The 23,967-nt window shown below is 43.1% G+C and overlaps 1 protein-coding gene across 4 annotated transcripts in view; it reads left to right on the top strand.

Moving 5' to 3' along the window:
• The window catches only part of DISP1 (dispatched RND transporter family member 1), a 114,573-nt gene that overhangs the window by 67,932 nt on the left and 22,674 nt on the right, over nucleotides 1-23,967 (top strand). For all 4 annotated transcript variants that reach the window (XM_070401033.1, XM_070401034.1, XM_070401035.1 and 1 more), the window contains one exon: nucleotides 8,719-9,244. In XM_070401033.1, coding sequence (XP_070257134.1) covers nucleotides 8,719-9,244 — 526 coding nt within the window. The remainder of the gene's footprint in view (nucleotides 1-8,718; nucleotides 9,245-23,967) is intronic.

The following is a 23,967-nucleotide window of genomic DNA, read 5'->3' as shown; positions in this document are numbered from 1 at the left end:
CTAGGCCTGGAATAGAATATTTTAAGGGGAATTTAAATTCATCTGAAATAGGAACTCAAAGATATAAGAAACCTCTCTCTCTCAATCAAGAGCATTGATGCTTATGATTATAGCACTTGTAAGTGTGGGAAGAAGTGGTGAAGATTCTGTGGACTGATAAGTTTTATGGATGAACTTGGGAAATATATCTCTTGAAATCTATATGTAGAAAGATAGCTTTTATGCTAAAAAGAGGATGTTATTGACTATCATTTACCCCAGATTGTAAAAGATAAACTTTATTTTATACCCGCATTTCTCTTCCCACATTGATCTGTTACCAAAGGCACATTGGACATAAAATAAATGAGAGAAATGAGATTCGTGTTTCCACAGCCCTGACATTCCTATTGCTCACCCCTGCAGGTATAATGGCTCTGCCTTGACAACCTAACTCATATCCAGCAATGAGATGCTTCCTAAATTCAGGGTCTTCAGATGTACTATGGCACATACACTGTGATATCTTCCTAAGGTCACTTGATTTTTGTTGTTGCAAATATGAAGGGTAGAGGACTTTGCCTGGCAATTTTAATTGTTTCCCTGTATCATAAGCTCTTTGTAAATATTATGAACATTTTTTGTAATAATGAAATGTATAACATTTACAGTTTATCGGTGCCTTTATCAATATATATCTCATATTGCCCTGGCTGATTTGGCTCAGTGGATAGAGTGTCGGCCTTCAGACCAAAGGGTCCCAGGTTCGATTCGGGGCAGGAGCACATGCCCGGGGTTACTGGCTCGATCTAGGGCGTGCAGGAGGCAGCCAATCAATGATTCTCTCTCATCATTGATTTTTCTCTCTCTCTCTCCCTCTCCCTTCCTCTCTGAAATCAATAATATATATATATATATATATATATATTCCCTCATATTAAAAGAGGTTATATAAAAGTCTTAGGTAGGTTTCCATTTTCAACAATGGTATTAGTTATCATAAGTTTTATATACCTTCTTAATAATATAAATATACTAGGAAAGTAGTACATTTTCATTGTAAAAGAATAGTAATCTTTACTTTTGGATTTTTTGCTTTTTCATGGTGTGATGGAAAGCAAACTAATATCTAGAAAGTTCTTATGAAATGTATATTTAGGGTATTCTCAAATGTATGACACTGTGTTTTGGGAAAATGGTTCCTAATGAATTGCAGTTTATGCTGAAGGGAAATAATAACTATAATTATTTTTGTATAGTTCTTTGCAACATATAAAATGTTTATAGGTGATTAAGTGAAGATATTTAGAAGTGTTCTTACTGAAGCAGAGTTTAATGGTAGAAAGTTCATGAACTCGAAGAAAAATAAGATTTTAATTTGTCTCAGCAGGGGTGGAGATTATATTTCCTTATTTAAGACCACTCTTTATAGTTCCTTAAAAGTGCCGATTCTTTATGAAAGATTCAGATTTGCTGTCAGGTCACAAGGACATTATTTTGAAATAGTCTAAATGCTACATGACCGCCTGGCCGGTGTTGCTCATTGGTTGAGCATCGACCCATGAACCAAGAGGTTGCTGGTTTGATTCCTGGTCAGGGCACATGGCCTGGGTTGTGGGCTCAATCCTCAGTAGGGGTTGTGCAGGAGTCAGTTGATCGATGTTTCTATCTGTCTATCCCTCTCCCTTCCTCTCTCTAAAATCAATAAAAATATATATTTTTTAAATGCTGCATGACCATCAAGGCCAGTCCATGGCCTGGCTTTTCAGGTCTTTATAACATGATACTTAATTCACTGAACTATATTTCTTAAGTGCAGGATTGTGCCTTTTAAAACTATCTTGGGAAATATTTTTCATGTGGACCTTCAGACCGAACTTTATATCAGTAGCCTCTAGTGGGCCTATAAAAGCTAGCTGAACTTGGCAATGCCCTAGGAGCATCCTGAGGTAGTGGAAAAGCCTTGCTTTTCGAGACATACTCATCTGAGATTGAATTTTAATCATGTGATTTGGAGGGGTTATACTTTAATATCTTTGACCCTCAGTTTTCTCTGTAATGGTTTAATAATATCTTCATAGAGGTGTTGCAAAGGAAGTATTTCACACAGTGAGTTAAAAACACACACACACATTTTTAATAGTCCTTTGAGGGGAAAAATATTCTGGGAGACAAAACCTAGTTGATGTCCTTATCCTGCCCGTCTTTAATAGCCCACGGCAGCAGATGCCTAAGACCCAGTTCTTTGTCAGTTTCTCTGGTGCTTTTAGAGAAGCTATTTGTTCTCTGGCCACAGCACTAAGTATGAATAAGTCAGCTTAGTACCAGTGATCAGAAATGAGACCATCATTTGGGGCTAAGCAGCAAGCGGTTTTAAGAGGAGCTGTTTTATATTAAAAAAGGATTGGTAAGTAATGGGTATGATATCCCCAGACTCCTTTATCCCCAGTGTGGAAAGACCCCAGCGGTCTCTCTACACCCATCTATTGGTATGGAGGATCGCTGGAGAGAAAAAGACAAGCTCACCCAGTTACCTGGGCGCAGGTGCTTCAGTCCATGTATGTGTTGCTCTGAAAAGGTTAAAGATTTCACTGGTTGTTTTTCTATGCACACAATAGTTTGGGTCATAAAATAAGCCAGAATTAAACTTGGTTGTCAGTTAGAACCACTGTTGTTAAAATTTGTTGCTTTTCTCTGTTTTAATCAGAAAAAATGGGCCTTTCTTTCTCTGTCGAGTGTTGTCCTTTCCCTACTTGTTTTATCCATCTGCTTTAATTGTGCATCATTTTGTCATTGCTTCGGCCTCATTCTCTTGTAGGCGCCTCGCCTAGTTTGTGGCCGGGCCTTGCTACACAAAATGCGTTCTGGGACCAGCAGGGTGGCCATGCTGTTGGCAGCTTGCTGCCCCACTCCACAGGGGCTCTCTCAGAATCTGTACTGTAGCATCACCCCCAAGTGGTCCTTAATGCCTGAGAAGCACTGGGCTAGTGTTGTGTATTTTTTAAAATATACTTAGAGAGGAAGGAAGAGGGAGAGATTGAAACATCAATGATGAGAGAGAATCATCGATTGGTTGCCTCCTGCGCGCCCCCTATTGGGGATCGAGCCCACAACCCTGGCATGTGCCCTGACCGGGATTCGAACCGTGACCTCTTAGTCATGGGTTGATGCTCTACCACTGAGCCACACCGGCCGGGCAGTGTTGTGTATTTTATCTAGTGAAACTGTGCTAGAGGGGCATCACTCTCCTGAAAAAGATGATTGGCTACACCGTGGGGCCTTGTTGGTGATACAGTCTTGCCATTTCTTGTTAAGTTTGGCGTTATGGAACCTCATGAAGCAAAGGGTTACCTGGAACACATCACCTGAGCTTATGAATGTAGTTTAGCCGAAAGCCCTCCAAACCTTGGCATCGGGCTTTGAGGGGACCACTTAAGGCTGACTGTGCCTCAGGTTTTCTTTTGCAAAATAGAGTGGCAATGCCTGCCACACCTGCTCTTCTGAGGGTATTAGGAGGAGCAACTCAAGAGAGCTCATGCGTGGGAAAGTGTTTGGAAATACCAAAGCGGTGTGCTGGTGTGGCTGTTGTGGGATGAAGGTGATGTGCCTGCAGGCCGGAGGAGCTGTTTGTGAAGGATGGTGATGACTTTGCTAAATGGTTCCCGTGGTAATTGGAGCAGGTCTGTGTATCCTCTTCAACAATACATTGTATTCGAACTTGACAGTTTGCTGGCCACGCCAGCAGTTCTGACTCCCAGTTCCAAGTGGTTACCATGCGCTTTTCATAACACTCTTTTTAGATGTTGAACCACCTCAACAATTTGCATCCTTTGGGTAAATTGGGCCTCATTAGCACGTCTTGGCATGTAATATGTTGACAAATAAAATGCCCATAATTCAAACAGACCCTATTAGGATTATATGGTAGCATTTTCAGTGAGATACAACTTGTTGTCTTCGAAGCAAGGTGATTTCCTTATGCCTTATAGGTGCTGACTTTCCTGAGTCCCAGACCAGAGTAGGATATAATCGCTCGGCCCTTCTCCTCACGTGAACTCTGATGACTTTTCTCTCTACATTTCAGCATGACTGAAATGTGGTGTGTGTCTTCTCTGTCGTGTCTGCTTCATGCTTATGGCACTAGTCAGAGTGCTCTTGGCTTAAATAGCTTTAGTCCAACAAACAATAATTATGTTTCCAAAAATTTAGAAGCTGTAAGATAAGATATATTTTTGGAACATATATTTACATATATGTTTGAATATTTATTTTTCTGAATAGTTTATTCATCTGTTCTTATTCCCTAGCTCCATTTTCGTTCCCTGCTTTCTCCATTTGATATATTGTGTAGGGTGTTATTGTAAACGAGCACAAATATATCAGCAGATAAACAGTTTTAGATGCATCCAGTGAATACGTATCTGGTTATCCTCTAAGGTAAAATAAGTTTGCTTTTGCATATTAATATTAATTACCTTTTGTTCATTAATAGTCACTGTGCTAGAAACTTTATGCGTTGTTTTATTAAAATCCTATATAGAAGATACATTTGTAGTAAAATTTGCAAGTAGTATGGAAAGTAAAATGTGAAACTTCTCCACCTTCCCACATGGCCCAGTCCAACCTTCTGTCGCGAAATAATGGTAGCATTTTCTTAAGTCCTTCTAGGAATTATCTGTGTGTTCTAACCATTATTTGTGTCTCCCTCACATTTTGAACAAACTAGATTCCTATCATGTAGGCTGTTCTGCAGCTAGGGTTTATTTACACATGAAGATCGGCTTGGGGCTTCTTTCCATAGCAGAACCCTGAGCCAACACATTTGTGTTCCTATTGTACAGCACACCCAACGTGTGGACATGACAGAGTTTAATTCTCGTATTGATTGAGTTCGTTTCCTGTTTTCACTGGTACAAACAGTGGTGTGGTCAATAACTTTATCCAGACATCATCTTCACACATTGTTCCAATATGTCCAAAGGATAAATGCCTAGTAGACTCGTTGGTCAAAGATGAGGGTATTTTAGATTTTGATTAATTGCTCTCTTAGAGGGTTGAACCAATTTGCATTTCAAACAAATTTAACTCTAAGAACAAGCAAGACTTAGAGACCCTAAGAGTGTGAGTAACTTGACCCAGGTTCTCAACTTTCAAACGCAGACCCGGCCAGGCTGTTTCTTCCAAGATACAGATGTCTCGGCTGCCATCTTAAAACACAGCTCTGGTTTTCAGATTAGGGAGCAGCATTCGGTACTTTTTTATATTCTCACTCAATGAAGCAATAATGATAATTCTTCCATTATAAAGACATTGCCCTTTATAGTTCTCAAAACATTTTTATATTCTCATAATGATCTATGAGATGGACATTGATTACTAGCCTGATTCATACATTTGAAGAACTGAGGCTCAAGGCAAAACACTTAAATCTTAAAATATAATCAAAAGATGGTTCTTGGCCAAAGGCCTTGTAGCCCCGACACGGCGAAGCACCCAGAACATTAAAATGCTAGTAGAAGAGGTGAAACGGGGAGATGCGATTAGTGGCTGTGACTGTATTGCCGTTGGCATATTAAGCGCATGAACAGGAAACACACTAAAGTCTCTGGCCACGGGCCCCATCACACCTCCAGAAGAGCTGTTTTCTGGCAGCCCTGTGTATTATGGCCCCGGGGAAAACGGGTGATTTCAACATAGCTGTCTTTGAAAATTGTTCATTATATTTGATCCAAAACTGAGTTTAAATTCCCACCATGAATACCATGATCATTGCATTTCTAATCGCAGAGCATTACATGTACAGTAGCTCCTTTTTTATGATGTTGACTCGCCCTCTGTCTCATCCCCTTTTCTGTTCTATCCTAGGCTCAAATCAAATCTTTTTCTCATTTGTCTCGGTTCTAAAGAGAGAAGCTCTTTCTTTGTATGGCCATGGGTCAGCTCTTGAGTTCAGATGGAAGCTTTGCTGTTCTCCTGGTCCCCGAATCCTACATAAGTGCATCTACTGAACTTGATCCATAGACATCTCTTAAGACAATCTTTCTTCTGGTTTTGCTTTTTATTATTTTTTTACTTCTAATTCATAACTTATAAAGTCAATATGATTTTTCTTATTTTATGATTAAAGACACAATCATAGAAAGCTCATGTGACTTACTTCAACTACAAGCCAGAGTTCAAATTATTCTTTACTATCCACTAGCTTCTAATTCATCGCAAGAGGTCTCCAAGTTACGAAACAGGTTTTGTTCCAGAAATTCATTTGTAAGTCAGTGATTTGGCATTCAAACTGCACTTTACCACATTGGGGGGAAAATGTTATAAATGGTGATTGAGTCCCTTGGCTGGCCTGCAAAAATCTGTTTAACTCTTGTGTAACTACAAAATGATGCATTTGTAATTTTTTTAAAAAAGAGGGAATGATAGTTGTAATTCTGATTACAAAGAAAAAGAAAAACTATTATAACTATTTAAAAAATATTTGTATTGATTTCAGAGATGAAGGGAGGGGGGTAGAAACATCAATGATGAAGGAAAATCATTGATTGGCTGCCTCCTGCAAACCCTACACTGGGCATCGAGCCCATAACTCGGGCATGTGCTCTGCCTGGGAATTGAACCGTGATCTCTTGGTTCATAGGTCAGTGCTCAACCACTGAGCCACGCTGGCCCAGCAGAAAATTACTTTTTCCTGAGGAAAAGCAGATTTGGTTAGAAGATAGGGAAACATGGAATTGACAAGAGCTCAGAGGAGATGTTAGAGCGCTTGGGAGGGTGTTGGAGAAAGATTGATGGCCTCTGTGTTAAGCCCAGCTTCACTTGAAAACTGAGGATTTTATTGTTAGACTAGAGGCCCGGTGCACGAATTCATGCACCAGTGGGGTCCCTCGGCTTGGCCTGCGGGATCGGGCTGAAACCAGCTCTCCAACATCCCCCGAGGGGTCCGGGATTGTGAGAGGGCACAGGCCAGGCTGAGAGACCCCACTGGTGTACAATCAGGGCCAGGAGGGACATGGGAGGGCTCCAGGGCGTGTCCGGCCTGTCTCACTCAGTCCCCATTGGCTGGACACCAGCAGCAAGTTAACCTTCCAGTCAGAGCGTCTGCCCACTGGTGGTCATAGCAAGCGGTTGAGCAGCCTTAGCATATCATTAGCATATTATGCTTTGATTGGTCGAACAGATGACTGGACGACCGGACACTTAGCATATTAGGCTTTTATTACATAGGATACTTTTACTAGCACAACTCACCCAGCAGGTGTGATTAGAGTTAATAGGATTGATTGAATTAAATACTTTAAAAAAAATAAACTCTGAAATATTAACCAACCTGGGATGGTAGAACCAAACCATCAAATCAGAAAAGCCTTCCTTCCGTCCTCCTGATGGAAAGGGGAAAGGGACTCATTGATTTTCCCATTCAGCCCAGTAGATCCCATCAACTGGTAGCGTGGCCGAGGTCAGGAGGGGAGGCTCCGTGAGTCATGGGTGGAGGCGAGAAAAAGAATGTGCCTTCAGTATTTGTAGAGTGAAAGCTTCCACTTCTGGGAAATGACTGCATTTATCTCATCCAGCGTTGGCTTCTTACATTATCTAGACTGCCTTTCACTTAAGCGTACAAATGAGCATCTTACATTTCAATTAACTTTTTTAAAAAAGTGCCTTTTTAGATGGCCTTTATGTTCTGTTGTTTTCAGAGCATTTGCACACAGCGTTTTCCTTTTGTTAACAACAAGAGGGAGGATCTGCCCTTCAGTAAACAGAAGCTTAAGTGAGCAGATCTTGCTGAGACAGCACATTGAGAAGTGGTGGAGGATTAGAGTTGGTGCCTCCCGGGTCAGTTGGGGCTCTTCCACTCCCTACCTGCCTTCCTACTAGCTGGATAAGAGAATACATTTCACTGCCATTGCTTGGTGTTGGGTATGTTATCTGAATATTTTATAAAACATATAAAACTATATTTTATAGTATATATGTATACCCAGGAGTGACTCAGTGAAAGAGAGAGCAACGGTATTTACTGCAACAATGCAAAAGCCCTCTCAGTAGCCATTATAATGACAGTGGGATTGGCAGACCCCGTTCAAAGTGATGATAAGGCTGATGAGAGAGGCAACAGCTCCTTGATTTAATATATGTTTTGATATTTATAAATGCTTTGTCTTTTTATTAAAACAGTTGATTAAATTCCATCTCTCTTAGCTCTGATACTTACGTAATGGAATGTATGTATGTGTGTGTGTCTGTGTGTCTGTGTCTGTCTGTGTGTGTTTGAGGAGTTTTATTTAAAAGGTAAATAAATCAGTAATGCTAAATTTGTCTCCTAGCATAATGGGTATCTTCTGGGCATGAGGATGCAGGTGGAAACTCTATGCATTGTTCGGGCATGTTCTGCTCGGAAGCGCCCCTGTTGAGTAGTTTTCACGGGGGGTGGAAACACCATGTCCGCAGACGGGAAAGAGGTGGTTGGTCGGGGTACCTCTGGTCCGCAGATATGGGGGGAGGCTGGAGAGAGGGCGCCCCTGAAGCTGTTTTGCCTGCATAGAAGAGTGCCGCTCCAGAAGGGCTAGAGAGCCAAACCATTCTTTTCCTCTTGTTGGCTTCCATGTAAGGTTAAGTAGACCAATCAGAGCCAGAATCCTGTTTTTCAAAGAGCTGTTTTTAAGTATCTTTCCTGACTTTCCACAGATTCGCCTGCCTCGCGATAACTGGATGATTTTATGTCATTGTCTTCCTTAGGGTCAGGAGATTGGAGCATGGCTATGAGCAATGGAAACAGCGATTGTGTGGTTCTGAGCAATGGCAGCCTCGCAGCCAGCGCAGCCCCCCCGAGCCCCCCGCCCCCCTCGGACGGAGACCTTGCAGCCCAGCAGCTCCCACCCAAAGAGGCACCAAGAGCCAAAGTGAGTCCAAACGGATGCCTGCAAGTGAATGGCACAGTCAAACCCTCCTTCCTGCCTTTAGACAACCAAAGGACGACGCAGCTGTTGCCGCCATGCTGCCACCCTTGCCCATACCATCACCCGTTGACTAGCCACAGCAGTCACCAGGAGTGCCACCCCGAGGCCGGCTCGGCGTCCCCGTCTGCTTTGGCCTCGTGTTGCCTGCAGCCTCACTCAGAGTACTCGGCCCCTCTGTGTCCACACCATGCCCCTGTTTACCAGACCGCGTGCTGCCTCCAGCCCACTCCCTCCTTCTGCCTGCATCACCCCTGGCCCGACCATTTTCAGCACCAGCCTGTGCCACAGCACGTAGCCAACATCAGGTGAGTGGTCCCAATGTTCGGCTAGCCGTCAGCATTCAGAATGTGACTGATTATATGGTATGGTCAGGGCACAGACAGCCAATAGGTGCATAAATAAGTGGAACAACAAATCTCTCTCAAAACCAGTAAATTAACGACAACAAAAAAGATTTACGGAGCAGTGAGCCCGCTCCAGCATGGCTCGGCCTGGCTGGGCCCTGGAGGAGGGGCGTGTGGTTGGAGGGGAGAGGGGTGCTGGGACCAAGTCCTACAGGCACTGTCAGTCACCTTCAGGAGATCGCTAGACTTGATCCTGTGCCAGTGGGAGGTATTATGTGTGTGTGCATGGTTTTTGTGTGTGTGTGTTTATTGTGGAAAAATATATATAACAAAAGTGATCATTTCACCATCTTTAAGTGTACAGTTCAGTAGCATTAAGTACATCCAGATGGCCATGCAGTCGTCACCACCGTCCATCTCCAGAAGATTCTTCGTCTTCCCAAACTGCAGCTCCATACCCATTAAGTCCAATCACTCCCCGTTAGCCTCACCCCCAGCTCCTGCCAACCACCATTCTCCTGTCTGCCACCAGGAATTTGGCTACTCTAGGGACCTCAGAGAATTGGAATCATAGTGTACTTGTGTCCTTTTGTGAATGGCTGATTTCACTTAGCAAGGTTCATTCACGGTTCATCCAGGCCTTCGAGTAGTATGGCAGAGTTCCCTCCCCTTCTAAGGCTGAATAATACCCCATTGTAGGCATGGATAGGCCACAGTGCGTTTATCCAGTCATCCGCCAGTAGACAGTTGGGTTGCCTCACCCTTTGGCTGTGGTGACTCACGCAGCTGTGAACCTGGGTAAACAACTATCTGTTTGCATTCCTGCTTTCACTTCTTTCGGGTCTACACCCAGAAGCACAGTGACCAGGTCCTATGGTCATTCTGTTTCACTCTTTGGGGAGCCAGCAGACCGTTTCCACAGCTGCTGTGGTGTTTTACATTCCCACCAGCAGTGCACATCCTTGCTCACACTTGTTCTTTTGTGTGGTTTTTTAAAAAAATTACAGCCGTCTTAATGGCTGTGACGTTACAGATTTTTAAGCAAAAAGAAGTCCTGTCAGATTTGCATGTGAGAGAGGCCCCTGGTCTGTCTGCGTTATAGAGAGCAGGCTGGACTGGGCCAGGACCACTGGAGAGAGGAGGACCAGGAGGAGGCTGGTTGCAGTAATTCAGGTGAGAGATGATGTGACTTGAACCAGGGTTTAGAAATCATTTCATGCTGGAGAGATTTACAGGTCCTACATTCAGCTGGTCATGAGAATCACCTGGAGAGTTACAAAAAACATACATATAATAGGAAGGGTTTTTTGCACTGGAAACAATAGAGACCCTAGGACAGGAGTGGGCAACCTTTTTGTGAGTGCGTGCCCAAACCAGCAAAATCTCTGACTCAAAATTCTTCTGCGTGCCAACCCTAATTTTTTGAGAACATGTTACGCCTACTTGATATCTCTTAAGGTGTACTCCCCGTTATGTGAAGAACCTTGAAGAAATAATAAAATTCATTCGAGCGACAAAAACACAGTATATGATGATGAAAAATACATTTATTTTTTAATGTATACATGTTATGTAAAATTATTTATTTATCTAAGATGCACCGACACTGAATTTTTCTGAAAAATAAAAAAGTCAATATTAAGAAAAAAATTGTAAATGGAAGATTATAAGAGAGGGTTTCGCATGCCAGCAAAAGTTACTGGCGTGCCATGTTTGGCACGCGTGCCAGGGGTTGCCCACCCCTGCCCTAGGAGTTCAGAGATGGAAGGATCCCTGTGGAGTGAGGTCAGGGACAGTCTGACAGAGAAGAGAGAACTTGAGTGACCCTCGAAGGGCGACCAGGACGTGAGAAAGGACTGTAGGAGGCAGAGCCTGGGATTGGGGGGAGGTATGCAAGAATAAAGCCAGGCTGAAGGAAAGTAAGGAGAATGGGTGGCGGGTCAAGGGTCATCTGGCTGGTCCCGAGCGAGGAGAGGTGTTCCATCCTGAACAGTCGGGCTGTCTCCGAGCCTCCAGGCTCCTGGCCTGCGCTTTGTCCTGCGAGATCTGGAAAATGTCTCGCAGGAGCCAGTCACGTTCCATGTGCGCTGGTTGAAGCAAAGTATTCATTGGGGATCTTCTTATTGCCGTATTAAATGGAAAGGGGCAATGGTTTATGACAATTACTAAGGAGTTCTGCATCCAAAAATAGCATACAAAATTTCTAATCCAAACTACACTTACCTTTTAATTTGGTGTCGCGGAGAAGTGAGCTCAGTGGTACCAGAGGACTTCGTAAATGATACTTGGCAATGCCACAGACGCAGGACCATGGCAGGCAACCTGTGATGGTTTTGGGCACCTGCCAAATGCCTTTTTATTTCCCTGAAGGTGGTTTCGTAGACAGATGGTCAGTTTGAGTGTTCCCCGTGGCACCCTGGAGGAGTTACAGCTCTGCAGAGCTAAGAAGGCTTGGCACAGAGGGGCCCTGCACCCCCCAGCATTAGCTCAGCCTCTTAAAGGTTAGATAAACATCATCCCCACCCCCACCCCCCATATATTGTGACTGTGTCATTTTTTGTAACCTATATTTCCTTTCTCCTTTGGCTCTTTATTAATTTTCCAATTTCTGACTTTTCAGAGGTTTTCTTTTTGTTTCCCCTTAAGACACTAGTTACTTTCTGTGGAGGGAACTCTTTAGAAGTAAAGATTCTTGTTTTGTGTTAAAAGAGATAGAAACTACCACTGGAAGCCTTGTTCTTTCATATGTGCTGTACCATAAGGCCCAGGGGTAGTTATAACGTTGAGCATCATTTTCCGAAGTGCCTTCCTTTGCTACCCCTGGCCTTCCGTGAGCCACCCTTCCCCCTCTCCTCCGCCCTGGTGACTGTGTAATTGCAGTTAGCTAGGGAATTGGAAACCCATAATCACTTCGAACACTTTATCAGCATTATAGCGTGAACCTGGGCCTGGACACAGACCTCAGAGTCTCCGATTGGCCCACATCACCAGACTCAACCCAGTGGCTTTTCTAAGATGTTAGAGCTGTGAGTGGCGAAATTCAAGGTTAGTTCCTCACTTATTTAGCAAGTATTTCATGAGAACCTGCTAAGTGTTACGTGCTGGGGACAGGTTAAAAACTGAGTCCATGGTCCCCACCTTCAAAGACGTGGCAGTGATGTGGACAGGGTAGGACACTTGGACTGAGTGTAAGCCATCCACAGGTAGCTTGCCTTCCTTGATCAGCAAATATTGACTGAGTAGCTGCTTTGTTCCCTGGAGCAGCGACGGTAAATATCTGTGCTTTGTCAGGGGCATAGCCGGTTCTTCTATTAATACAAAAAGAGAGCCAGCTTTATAAGTTCATTTCCCCCTCCTTTCCTCTCTCAGCCCTGAAAGGTTACTAGTAGCTAAAAAGTCATTGGTCTTTGTTTATTGATATTCGTTGTAACCTGTCTAGGACTATGGCAGGTGCGTTGAAATCCTGGTTCTGCCATCTGCTAGCTTTGTGGCCTTGGGTAGATATTTCAGCTCTCAGCGTTAGCGTCTCTCTGTAAAGATGGATAACTGTGGCCATTTTGCACATAGCACCGTGCCTAGAACCGAATAGTCATTCTTTCTTCTCTTTGTTCCTTTCATTTTCTTCTCTTTTTCGTTGGTGTTGTTCTTTACTGCCTGTGCTGATTCTGTTAACATTGTTTTAGAAACCAAGCCATTCCTGAATCCTGATGTAGCTAAGTATGGCTTTTCATTCTTGTTTATCAATCACACATTCGCCCCATCAGCCTCCAGGAAAGAGCAAGTGGAGAAGGTCTCAGATCTGCCTCCGGAGAGGAAAGGGGGCTGTTGGGAACCTCTCCAGCCCCGAGGCTCAGGGCCCCTATACCTTATACTAATTATATAATCTGATTAGATAGTTAATTTTAGAAGTCTGGTCAGATTAAACCTTGATTTCACTGCAACCATGGTTTATTTTTACTTTCCTTAAAGTAGTCCAAATTAACTTTTTAAAACAGGATAATGTTTGTAAAATTTTAAATGTTCCAAGCTCGCTTGCCAAAGTAAGTGTGTTTGGCAGCCGGATTGAGCGAAGGCCTATTTTATTAGCAGCACTTCTTTTAGAGGCTTTTTTATGTTATAAATGAGCAGGTTTTAGAGTGTGCAGTGCCTCGTGGAATGCTTTGCGCACAGCCTGCAATACATTTCAGAATACGAGCTTTGGTCATCTTGTATTTTAACCATCAATGTCAAGAAACAATGCCCTTCTTATTTTATAAAATTAATTAATATAACATTTTGCCGTGAAGTAATATGTTCTTTACCCCCTTTCCATATTATTGCTTAGCAGGTACTGAGAGGGAAGAACAAAAAAGAAATGATTCAAATTTTCCTTTTGTCGTTGTGGTCAAAACTAAAGTTTAAAAAACGTAAACTATTTGGCAAACAATAAAAGGTAAATGTCATTGTTATGGATCAGCTACAGCTCTAATTCCAGGAAAAAGGCAATTATCTGTGATATCTTCTCAAACTTCAGTGGATTGTTAAGTGTAATTTAAAAGAATTTATAGTACTTCATATTTATAGGAGAATTTTGATTGCTGTACTATTTTGTGTTCTTTTCAGCAAAATTGACTCTACTCTATTTTTTTTTAAATATATTTTTATTCATTTCAGAGAGGAAGGGAGAGGGAGAGAGAGATAGAAACATCAATGATGAGAGAGAATCATTAATTAGCTGTCTCCTGACCGCCCCCCACTCTCATCGAGCCTGTATATGGGGCATGTACCCTGACTGGGAGTCTGACTGTGACCTCCTGGTTCATAGGTCCTGGCTCAACCAATGAATCACTCTGGCCGGGCTCTTTTTTTTAAATATACAAACCAGATAATCAACCAATTGCTTGGTGTTTGGGAGTTTGAAATACAGCCTACTGCCTGGGGCATATTTGGAACCAAATATTTGTTGAATGAGTGATTACCCAAAATATATCAGGAAACAATTTTTTTTAATTTACGAAGCTGAAATGTGTGTTTTTTTAAAAAAAAAACACCCCTCACAAAGTTAGTCACTGGCATCAGACAGCTTATAGTCTAGTAGGAAAGAGATGATCAAGGCAGAAATAACCACACTCTCTGAGGACCAAAATCAAAGTGTAGAGGCTCGGGGAGTCCCAGAAAGGAAAGGGGGGCATAGGAGAGCTTAGAGGAGGCATCAGGGGAGACGTGGGCAGGGGGTGCTTTAAAAAAATAACAGGAGCCCAGCTGCCCAAAGTAAGGGGACCGGAGGCCTGGGGGCCATGAGAGGGGGAGCAAGTGGAGGCAGCCTGGCAGGCGGTCTGTGCCTGGAGGAGGGACCAGAGGAGGCCTCACGGACACGGTACCCTTTGGGTTCATCCCATTGGCCCAGCGATGGCGAACCTTTTGAGCCTGGCGTGTCAGCATTTTGAAAAACCCTAACTTAACTCTGGTGCTGTGTCACATAGAGAAATTTTTTGATCTTTGCAACCATAGTAAAACAAAGACTTATATTTTTGATATTTATTTTATATATTTAAATGCCATTTAACAAAGAAAAACCAACCAAAAAAATGAGTTCGCGTGTCACCTCTGACACACATGTCATAGGTTCGCCGTCACTGCATTAGCCCTTTGAAATCCATACGCGATAGTCAAGGAAGACTGCTCCCTAGAGCGCTAGAAACAGTGGGTTCCAAATGCTGTGTTTTCATTTACTTGTGTATTTATTAAGCATCTATTAAGCATCTAAGTACTCTAAATGCAGGAATTATATACTTCTACCACCTTTGGTTCCTTGCTATTTCCCTACGCTTGTTGAGCCAGTTTCTTTGTACGAATGCATAGCTCCAGGGCCTAGCAAGGAGCCAGGTATCTAGTGAGCACTCAGAAAGTCATTATTGAATGAACGGAGGAAATATTTGAGTCCCAGTCAGGTCCTTCTTCGGCAGAGCTTGATTTGAGGCTGTTCTAATTTAATAATGAAAATCAGGCCCCATTGGTCCAGTGCAGTGAGATGTTTGCCAAACAGCAGGAGGAGGTTCATCAGGCTTTGAGCCCTTCTGGAAGCTGTCTTATTACTGTTGAGTTCATTTTGGGGATAGCCCATCCTGTCCTTTATTACCCCCCAACCCCCCGCCCTCACCACCTCCTCAAATAACTTGGTTTCTAACTTTTTAAAAATTATAGCCTTACTAAGAAGAGGAAAGAAGGAAGGTAGAGGCCTGGTCCACTCCCCCAGTTCCTAAGCTGCTTTCTGATTTGATGCCGGAGCCCCTTTGAGGAATCCTGGGAGGGGCCGGGAGACTGCCCAGGAGAGTCAGCGCCCAGTACCCTTTCTGTTTGCTCAGCTTGGGCACCTCCAGGGTATTTGCAAATCTGGTGTAAGGAGCTCTGTAAGCAATCAGCAAGGTATAAAACGGGTGGATGAAACGGATCCCCGAATAAGAGTTTGGGCTTACCTTCGTGCATGTGTATTTATGCATTTAGAAGGTGGAATAAGATGAGAGGGGCCAGGAGCAGGCGTGATGCCTCCTTCTGTGTGACTTTGCTGAGCTGTTGGTTTGGTTAAATTGGTTTGCTTTAACCCCTTTGGACTGCTGCAGGACTCGGAGAGTTACCGAATGGCTTGCGATTCAAGCAGGATGCTTTCTAGGGGAATGGGAGCCATTTACTGCTTCCGAGCACTACTTGGTGCGTCCAGTCCGAAGCAGCACGGGGGACACTTATTGCATTCATTCCTCCAGACCTTCTTTGGGCGGCTGTGGTCCCTTGGGCCTGCCCACCGCCCCCTTCCTTAGACACTGCTTCCATTATGTCGCTCCTGTCCCTGCTCAGAAATCTCCCATGGTCTCCCCGGACTCCTAGACCTGGTATCGAGGGTCCTGGCATGGCGTGTGTCTTGGGAAGAAGGGTGTTCACGGGGAGGACTCTTGCAGCCCTGCTTAGGAACAAGTCAGAGCTCAGTGAGTACGATTCCTGTAACGCCTTTCCCCCTGCACTCTAGGCGTTTAAACAGAAAGCTGATCAATGACCGTGTCTTCGTTCTCACTGCTATTTAATCGACAGTTGGACTCAGATCATTATTTTGGTCCTGGCTGACACTAACTATTCTGGGTCTTGGCTTCTCAGGCATGCGCCTGGGACTTGGTTTTTCCGCTCTCAGCATTCATCGGCCTACCATGTTGGCCAGCAGAAACTGAAGCTGTTTCATTGTAAAGCTAGCCCTGGGGAGATTTATTTAAGTGTATTATTTGCTTGTTATAATGTCCCCCTCTAGCGAAGAATTAAACCCTACATTAAGCTTCAAATTCTAGGGATTTTTCCCCCCTCTTACCCCAACTTCCTTCTCCCAACGCTTAAAATTCTAGTGCCTGGGATTTTGGCTTGAGAAATTTGGACCTTGTTCCAGCATCCCATGCTCTTAAGTTAGTTAAGTTTAATAAGATTTTTCTGGCTTTCTTATGAGCTTTTCTTGGATCTCTTATTAGCGATTATTCGCATCTTATTAAGAGAAGTCTAACCTGTGTGCGTGTGTAGCATGCTTTGTACAGGGCTCGCAGCAGCAGTCCGGCAGGGAGCGGCTCGAGTTTAAGGGCAAGCACTTTATAATCGAGTGTACGTTTAAAATGTGGCACGAGGGGGAGGGGGGTTTGGGGGGTGGGGACGAGAGACTGGGGGACGGGGTGGGGTGGGGGGGATCTGCTTGCTCTACAACCTCCACCCAAACCCTGCGGCCTTCACCTCCTGGCTGGCAAAGAAGGTTTTCTTTTAACCCAGGCGACTTTGCAGCCATTTCAAAATATTGTGAATTAACCAGTTGTCCTTTGCAGAATTCGAATTGCTTTAAACGGTTTCTTTATAAAAATAAATAAATAAAAAGGGCACTCTTAGCCTCCTCTTTGAGGGTGTGCCTCGCGCCAGGCCTGAGCCATGTGGTATGTTGACCTTTGGGGCTGCCCCTCCCCCTCCCCCTTGTAAGTGGTAGAGACAAAATGTGTTTGAAAAGGAATTTCCCATGCCCCGCTTCCCTCACCTCTCCGGGGGCGCAGAATAGCTGCCCTTTAACTAGAGATCTGCCAGACCTCGGAACTCCCCTCGTTTTCAGGAGAAATAATTAATAATAGAAGAGGAAGTGACGCCCCTCCCCCATGCTCATCCAGTTTTGTCTGACACAATTACTTTCTTGTTTCCCGAAATAACTGGGGGGGTCGGGGGGGATAGCATCATTTTCTTTTATTTATTTATTTTTTTTGCTTGCTTTGCTTCTTAGGACCAAGCTCTGCTAAGAATAGAAAAAAGTCTTTTAACTTATATTGGAACTCAAGCTGTTTGTTCCATGAGCATTTGATTTGTTCCAGCTTTAAGGGGTTTTGAGTCTGAGTGGGCCGGACAGACTCACGTACATTGCACACAAAACATTCTTCTTTGGAATCCTGGTATCTTTCTTTTGCCAGCGAGTTTGGTTAAGTTGTCTTGGGGCTTTATAAATACGTGCAAAAGGCACATTTCTGTCATTTTCACTGCAGTCTTTTATCACGTCTCGGCGATATTCTTAGTGTCTCTAGAGGGATTTTGCAAATTATTTAACAGCTGAGTTGGAGGGGGAGTTTTCTGAGCTGATCAAGAGCTACTGAATGCTTAGGAGGGCTTTACAGTAGATCGAAGTGAAGGGCTAGCAGGCTCGCCTCCTCCTCTGGGAGCTTCTCTGTAAAGCCAACTCCACTCTGAGCTGCCACCGACCCGGGGTTTATATATAGAGTTTATTTATATATGTTTTTCTTGATTTGAAGAGAGCAGAGTTAGGTTGCGTTTTTCTCGGGATCTAAAAAGGAGAGTGTTTGTGACCTGGTCCATTGTGCACATCCTGGCTTATTCGCCTTCTCCCTGTGTCCCTGTCCGCCTGTCGCCTTCCTGTTTTGGTGCTTTACTGCTCACTGCTCAACAAGGGGGGTGGGAGGCTGGAACTTCCAGGGGGGACAAGAGATGACAAAGGAGTGATTTAACAACGCTGGGGAAGTGCAGGGCTGTCCCGAGGCAGCCTTCCTTAGGGAAGACGGTAACGCATCTTCGTCCCTCTGCCAAAGATGTTCTCGCACAAGTGAGCCAAGATGATGAAAAGATTTAAGTTTTCCATATGGAAGAGCCAGATTCGGGGCCAGGAAGAAGGAACAGAAACGTGTTTTGAACGTTTTTGACAAGAAAGAGCTCTTGGATTCTATATATGAGAGCCTTTCCCTCGCAAATACCGCGGCGGAAGCCAGGTTCTGGGAAAACGGACTGTGCTCAGTTGACTTAGGATTGAATGTGAGTTTACTTTGCACATAGTCTGTGTACACGGCGAGCACGCGGGGTCTGCTGTAACCCCACTGCTCTGGGGGTTCCCACTGTTGCTCTGTTAGGAGGTTGTTCTGAATGAGCAGAAAGGCCTGTGAAATTTCCTTTCAGGATTTTTGTTCTAGATCAGCGATTCTCAACCTGTGAGTCGCGACCCCTTTGGGGGTCGAATGACCCTTTCACAGGGGTCACCTAAGACCATCGGAAAACACATATATAATTACATATTGTTTTTGTGATTAATCACTATACTTTAATTATGTTCAATTTGTAACAATGAAGTTGGGGGTCACCACAACATGAGGAACTGTATTAAAGGGTCGCGGCATTAGGAAGGTTGAGAACCACTGTTCTAGATGATAATTTAGCAGGTGCGAGTCCTCGGGGAACTAAAGTTCTCATGTTTGGTTGGGGCTCATTTAATAATCTCATCTGATCTTTCATTAACCAGAATTGTCTTCAAGTAGCAGATGCAAGAATAACGCTCTAAATTACCCACCAGTTTTCTAAAGGGAATTAGGATGTCCTCCATACTCCGGCGTGGGACTTGCCCATCCTGAAGCCAAAATGACCAAAGCAGTGTGATTCTGTGAGAAGAACTGGATCAGAGGGTCCACGAGGACAGATGAAACCTGAGTCAGTGAGCCCCTTGGCGGCTCTGTGGGCTCCATTCTCCAATGCGGCCGGGCCAACACTGTGACTTCCGACAAGCAGGATGTCCTAGGCAGCCCTTGTCAGGAAGCAGGACCGCAGAAAGCCGATCTCCTATTCCCATTCCTCCCAGTTTCCCCAGGCTGGCTAACCAAACAGGCCCCAGCCAGCGGGCCCCAGCCAGCGGGCCCCAGCTAACGGGCCCCAGCTAACGGGCCCCAGCCAGCGGGCCCCAGCCAGCGGGCCCCAGCCAACGGGCCCCAGCTACCCGAGAGATTAGGTTCCCACTGTGGTAGTCCCGGAAGGACCAGTCAGAACTCGCACGTGTCCCAACCATCACTGAGCTCAAGGGAGCAGCTCTTGCTAGACGGCACCACACCACAGCGTGGGGGCTCAGCCAGACCGTGGAAATTCAGTCTCTTGGCTGCACAGGGTGCCACAATCAGCGCACAATTGTCATAATATCAGATGCCACGGGTTTTATGAAAATGGATTTTTGGATTCTGCTTTTCTCCATAAAACAGGGCTTTACACAAGATGATACCTGGCGCCTCTCAAAGGCACAGTAAGCGAAACAGGGCAGCCTGGCGTCTGGATCAAGGATGGCTCTTTGCTTGTAAAAGAAGTCATAGGAATTACTAACAGAACTTAAAATGCACGTCCAAAAAGTCATGGCGAAAAACATGCCACAACCTAGGGGAAAAATACTGGCCACCATTGTGATGTCTGAGCTTTCATACAGACCTCTTTTAAATAAACAGGAAACATAGACGTATATAAGCAAAAGAGACATGAAGAAATGTGTGAGTGTGACTAGTTATGTGCTGTAAGTAATGGTAAAAGAATGGGACATTATACAGCTAATAAAAATCATGTTTTCAGATTTTAATTACATGGCAAAAAGCTCATTATCCAGATGGATAACACTTGAGACTGTGACCCTAATTGTGCATCTTTAATGTGTATATTTAGGCACAAGGGGTAAAATACTGAAAGGAATTAGGTCAAAGAGGGGTTAGATCTGTGTAGTGAGAGTTAGGGTGATTTCTTTTTCTTTATAATTTTCTGCATTTTCAGACTAAAAAAATGAATGTGTGTTTTAATCAGAAAACAAAACCAACATTAAAACAAAATTGATCTCCTCATTAAAGCTTGGCTACTCCTTTAAAAATTAAAATTCATGTTTTAGAATGGGAAAACATTAAGCAAAAAAGTTGATCATAAATAAATAAATAAATAAATAAATAAGAAGAGCCCTGGCTGGCGTGGCTCAGCTGGTTGCGTGTCATTCTGGGCACCAAAAGGTCGCCAGTTCGATTCCCAGGTCAGGCACATGCCCAGGTTTGGGGCTCGATCCTTAGTAGGGGGCATGCACGAGGCAACCAATTGATCTTTCTCACATTGATGTTTCTCTCTCTCTCATTCTTTCTCTCTCTCTAAAGTCAATAAAAAGCATCTATATATATATATATATATATATATATATATATATATTTTAAAATAAAGATTTTATTCTGCCTTTCTTAGATAGTGGATGGGAAACTCGGGAAAGAGGCTTTGGAAATTTAAAAACAACTCTTTCCACTTGAGCACGCTCTCCCGTTCGCTCTTCTGGTGAAACCCTTTGGGTTGGTGCAGTAGACCAGTCCTGACCACTTCTGACCACGAGTGTCTTTGATGACCTGGGCCCACTGCCTACAGCGCTTCTTCCTCCTTGGACACCTGCTGGTACAGATGTGTTCCTGGCATCCCGTCCATCAGCCTCCTGTCCATAAACTAACAGACAGGGAGCTCGGCCCTCTCCTCCCACCAGCACTTTTTCATTAAACCATTTGTCTGGCCACGTAAAACGTGTCTCTCTAGCTATTCACGTAAAGAGCCAGCATTACTTTTCAGAGCATTTTAAGACACTAGTTCTTACCTCCCTTACAGAAGAACTATTTTTATTGATTGTTCACATGGAATATTTCAATATAGAATTTTGATGGGAGAACCTGGCTTCTTCGCTTTTGCCTAGCAGCATGTTAAAATAATTATGATCTGGAATTTCACAGGAGAATACAGTCCAATTTCACAGCAGGAGAAGACTTAGAAATAATTTAATCCAACTCTGTTTATTTCACAGACGAGGATGAACCCCCATTTAATAACAGGTCTTCTTCCTGTGGTCTCTTTAATACATTCTCCTTAGAATAAGTTCCTGAACTTTGGAGTGGCATTTGGCTATCATTGTCATATATCATAGGGTTGCAAACAGAATCTACACTGTTGTGAAATGAATACATTGAATTGAAGGTTTTAGCCAAGCTATTCCGGAAGTAGAGTGTCACAGGGGCCCCACTACAGCCTGAGAACATGTGGTCCCACCCTGGGGGGAGGGGGGGTCCTCATTTTTCTTCAGAAAATTCTCAGTTGTCCTCAGTCTCAGATTCTCTTTTTTAACCTCAGACTTTAAGCTGAGAAAACCCTTTTCTGTCAGTATTATTTTTATAAAATCTGCGTTCAAGTTTTGCTTTGATCTTTACTTATGAAAGCTTTTGGCATTTGTTTGGAATACCTACATTTAATTTTTATGCTAAAGGAGGACTATGAGAAAATGTAGGTAAGGAAGAAAAATCAATTCACTAGATATTGTTGTTCTTAAAAGCATAACTAAAGAATTTCTGTGGAAGGGGAGGGAATAGTCTGTTCTCCTGGCTAGTAAAATGAAGATATCACAGCAGCTGCAGAGTATTGGTTTCACTGTTGGAATTCATTTTGATACAGTGGATTTTTATTATTTTTTTAACTCCCCCCAATGTGGTTTTTTTTTTTTTTTTTAAATAGCAGGTGTGACTTTTAACCTTCCAAACTGAAATTGTACAATAGCGAGTAATTTTGAAGGGGCAAAATAATCCAAAATATGTGGGAAAGGAATTGAAGAAAGATTAGTAATCTTTCCATGTAATTTTGAGCTCAAATAATAGCTCTTACATTGAACAAAATAGAGACATGTTATACTAAAAATTGAGAACTGGCAAATGTTAGAGAAGATAATTGGCAAGTTTATAAATTACGATTGTTTATACTTTTAATCTCTGGTCTAATTAATGGAGGCCTTGTCTTATTAATAAAATAGGTAACTTATTTTCAGAAATGCAAATATATCTTCACTGAGGTTATAATTAATATATAAACTCTTGTGTATATAATTTGTACAGTTGGTAATGAAAATGCAAAACATTTTACTATTTTATAGATAAGATCCATAAAACTTTGAAAGTGGAGAAATGTGTGTGTCTTTCTTATTTTAATAAAATTAACGAAATATATTTGTTGAATAAGTCCCCAAAATGTACTTATAAAACCAATTGTTTGGACAACCTCCTTGTGTTGTAATCCAAATTGTCACAAACTTCACTTCCGTAGGCACTGCCACTATTTTTAATTCATTATGTAAATAGGCATTAAATGTAGCTTTCAGCATTTCTAATTGTACTTAAGGCACCTCATTATAGGTAAATATTAAACAACAGTGAGTGTGGAAATGTGTTATAATATACATAGGATATATAAATCTTGGTTTATCCAAAATTTCATCAGAATTTTTTTCTTGTAACACCATGCATACTTCTGACATTTGATACTCATAGTTTTGATTCACATGTTCATAAGATTCTCAGAAGCTTTCTGAGTCATTAAAGGTAGACTTAGTCTTTTCCACTTTTCTCTCTCGGCACTGTATACCTGGACCACTGCAGCAGCTCCCAACCTCGTCTCCGTATCTGTAGTGTTTCCCTTTCTAGTTCATCCTGCCCATTGCCACCACGTCATTCATCCTAAACAGTGTTTTCATCATATTCGTTGTTGCTCAAGAAACTGTAGCAGCTTCCTATTTCTATTACCCATTCTAGTCTTCTGCTTCCCCCCAGACAACTGCTACTCCAACAAGCCTCCCTCCTCCCTCTTCCCTCTCAGGAAGGCCTGGTGACGTAGCTACACTGCCCCGCAGTTCTGTTTAGCAGAGGTTTGGCACAATATTTATTTCTTTTCTCTCTCCCTCCTGTTTATCCATCTGAAGCCCACCTGTCCTTTAAGACCTAGCTCAAATTCTACTTCTTACGTCAAGTTCAAGGCTACTCTTTGGACCACTCTGTTCCAATATCACCTCCCCGTGCCCCATTCACTGAGTGTTTGTCCTACACCTTTAAGTTCTGATGGTCCTTGTATTACTCTCCAGTTGTTTCTTGCCTGGATGTCATATTTTCCTGGCAGATCATCCCAGGCAGTGGTTCAAGCTCTGACCATGTAGCTCTACTCCAAGCCCCAGTGAGCCAGACCCTGAGGAGGAGCCTGGAAACCCCTGCTTTAATAAGCTCCCCAGGTGATTCCAATGATGATCAAATCACTTGGTGTCACTTCAACTGTGTAGTAAATCAGTTGACAGAATGAACTGTAGGTTTTGTATTAAAGGTATTTTTTAGCTTCTTTGAAAGCTTATGATCCGTGTGTAGTGTTACTCTTTTTCAGTCTATTTTAGTTAGCCAGGGTGCCCCATTCTCCCCAAATCAGTATCAGTGAGAGACACTTTCAAATAAAATATTGCAGCCACATATACATAAATGAATACGTACATATGCAATTTCCCTTTATAACAATTCTTTTCACTTCTTAATTATACAAATAATTAATGAATATAGTCTCACGAAGAATTTAGAGATACA

This window comes from Myotis yumanensis, unplaced genomic scaffold (genome assembly GCF_028538775.1).
Source record: "Myotis yumanensis isolate MYYU_CA2020_CCGP unplaced genomic scaffold, mMyoYum1.0.hap1 SCAF_22, whole genome shotgun sequence".
Taxonomy (NCBI): domain Eukaryota; kingdom Metazoa; phylum Chordata; class Mammalia; order Chiroptera; family Vespertilionidae; genus Myotis; species Myotis yumanensis.
The sequence above is the reverse complement of the archived record's forward strand: the minus strand, read 5'-3'. Positions and strand labels throughout refer to the sequence as shown.